Raw genomic sequence first — 2,131 nt, 5'->3', positions numbered from 1 at the left:
AATAAAACTTGTTATATGCTGCATCTAAAGCAAAACCTTATGAAAGCTAGTTAATTTATCGTTTCAAACAAATCAATTCTTTATTATGCGCCCTTTAATGCTGACGAGAGTGACCCCTTGACGAGGACACTTTTTTCGGCACAACACCAGTGGGATGCAGCAGCCTTCCTGGATGGCTAATGCTTGGTCATGGGTGTCAACACTACCGACATAATAAAATAACTAACGTGACACGTAATAAACAGATTCAAAATTAGTTTTATGGTCTTTAATTAAAAAAAACCCATCACTAAGCACACAAGTCCACTTTAAAGCTGCTGTTAAATTAGCCATGCAAAAGAACGCCTCGCCCTCCCTGCTCGAGTTCACACAAGCTAGCGAGTAGGACACCGGATGTAGCATGAAACGTACCTCCAAAATAAAAGCATTGCGTGTACWATTGGGGACGGTTTCAAGCTAAATTGCTGGTGAAGTGTTTTATTCTGAAAGTCACATCCCGTTAGTTTTTGATGTTAGGTGACGCTTTCTTGACAACAACGCTTTTTCGTCTCTTCTCGACGTGYTCCTCGAACTAGCCTAAACTGGATAGCCCCGGGCGCATCAGCAGWAACCGCAGCACGGACACGCACACAAACCTAAACAGAGGCCTCGAGAGAAACAAACAAAATTATAAYGACAACCCCCCAAATTGAAGGGCTCCACCGATAAATTTTGTATGGTTAATTCATTCTGTTGAATGACAGCCCGTCCAACACAACGCTTCACTGCGGAGGGTCTCCTTACCTCCTCTTCACGTTCGTTCTTGAAGCACAGACAAGCTGCTCTTTTCTTAAAGCCRTCTCCGTCGTATGTCCTGGTCTGGTTCGGTTTCAGCTTCATTGTGGATTTCTATTCTTTCTGCCTCCTTTTGAGAAAGAGTGAACCGGCGAAAAAGACGTTTTTCTTTTCGCCCCCGTCCAGTCCAAYGAGTTAACAGCAGGGCCGCCGCATCGTTGCTAGTTTCTGCATCCAACGAGATGATCTGTCGTCCGCAGAGGGACAGAGTTTAAAGGGAGAGGCACCGTCGGGCGATCCTGAATTTGTGGCTGCTGTTAAAAAAAAGTCACTGCGTCTGGGAGAAACAAGCTCATACGACGCGTGGTCTACAATCGGCGGTAAAATGTGTACCGTTGTCTTGTGGAGGCAGAGAGCCCTTATGAAGGCTACACCTACGAGTCTGAGGCAGCGAAGAGCTGATTGGTTAAGATCGTCTAGGTGGGCGGGGCCAAAGTCTGCCCAAAAACAATGAAGCTGAGCAGCAGAAGCATTTCACTTATGATGACCTCTGCGTGAGAAGCTTTGCAGTCCCCCCGATGAAGACCAAAACAAGTTTTAAAATTCATAATTATCACCCAATGTTTTTGCATGTGTCCATAGAATCACTGGGCAGATTTGAATGAAACTTTCAGAACGTAATCAATGAATATATCTACAATTGACTGGCTGGCAATATGCATTCCTTCAAAGACTGTTAGGCCTGCAGTTGTTCTGCTTTAGTAAAAACTCAAAAGAAAAAAAAACTCAAAAGAATCAAAAGTTCTGATGTAATGGAAGTCTTGGAGCTGGATCACTGCCTTCTCCATGCAAAAGTTTGGGTCCACGTGGTRCTAATCCAACCCCACTATTAACACCAAATTGCACAATAACAGACAAACACGCAAAATGATTTTACTACTGTTCAGTCAGGGCAGCAGCACAGTGCATGTCTTGTTCAACGAGGAAAATGTTGCGATATTTACACAACTGAAAGCTTTACCGTGCCAGGAAAACCTTGTAAAAATCACTTTGTACCCATTTAAAGCAAACAGTCCTGAGTGGAAAATTTTGATTAAAACAAAAAATAAAAGTGTTTTTGCCAGTTTTGTCACTGTGCTTGAATCATTTCAACTARTATGTTTATATGTTAATGTAAAAACACTACCCCACACAGGAATATTTTTTTTCCAGGGTTCTGGTATGAGTTACAATGACACATACAGCGGGTAAAATAAGTATTGAACACGTCGACATTTTTCTCAGTAAATATATTACTAGAGGTGCTAATGACATGAAATTTTCACCAGATGTCGGTAACAACCCAAGTGATCCATAC

General features: G+C 42.4%; 1 protein-coding gene across 1 annotated transcript in view; it reads right to left on the bottom strand.

The window, feature by feature from the left end:
• The window catches only part of nudt4b (nudix (nucleoside diphosphate linked moiety X)-type motif 4b), a 10,432-nt gene extending 9,249 nt beyond the window's left edge, over positions 1-1,183 (bottom strand). Inside the window, exon 1 of the mRNA XM_014014490.1 lies at positions 784-1,183. Within this exon, the coding sequence (XP_013869944.1) occupies positions 784-879 (96 nt within the window). The 5' untranslated portion in view covers positions 880-1,183. The remainder of the gene's footprint in view (positions 1-783) is intronic.
• Between the last annotated feature and the right edge of the window lie 948 nt (positions 1,184-2,131).

The sequence above is a fragment of the Austrofundulus limnaeus genome, unplaced genomic scaffold, assembly GCF_001266775.1.
Source record: "Austrofundulus limnaeus strain Quisiro unplaced genomic scaffold, Austrofundulus_limnaeus-1.0 Scaffold115, whole genome shotgun sequence".
NCBI lineage: Eukaryota > Metazoa > Chordata > Actinopteri > Cyprinodontiformes > Rivulidae > Austrofundulus > Austrofundulus limnaeus.
This window is presented reverse-complemented; position numbering and strand designations above follow the sequence as displayed.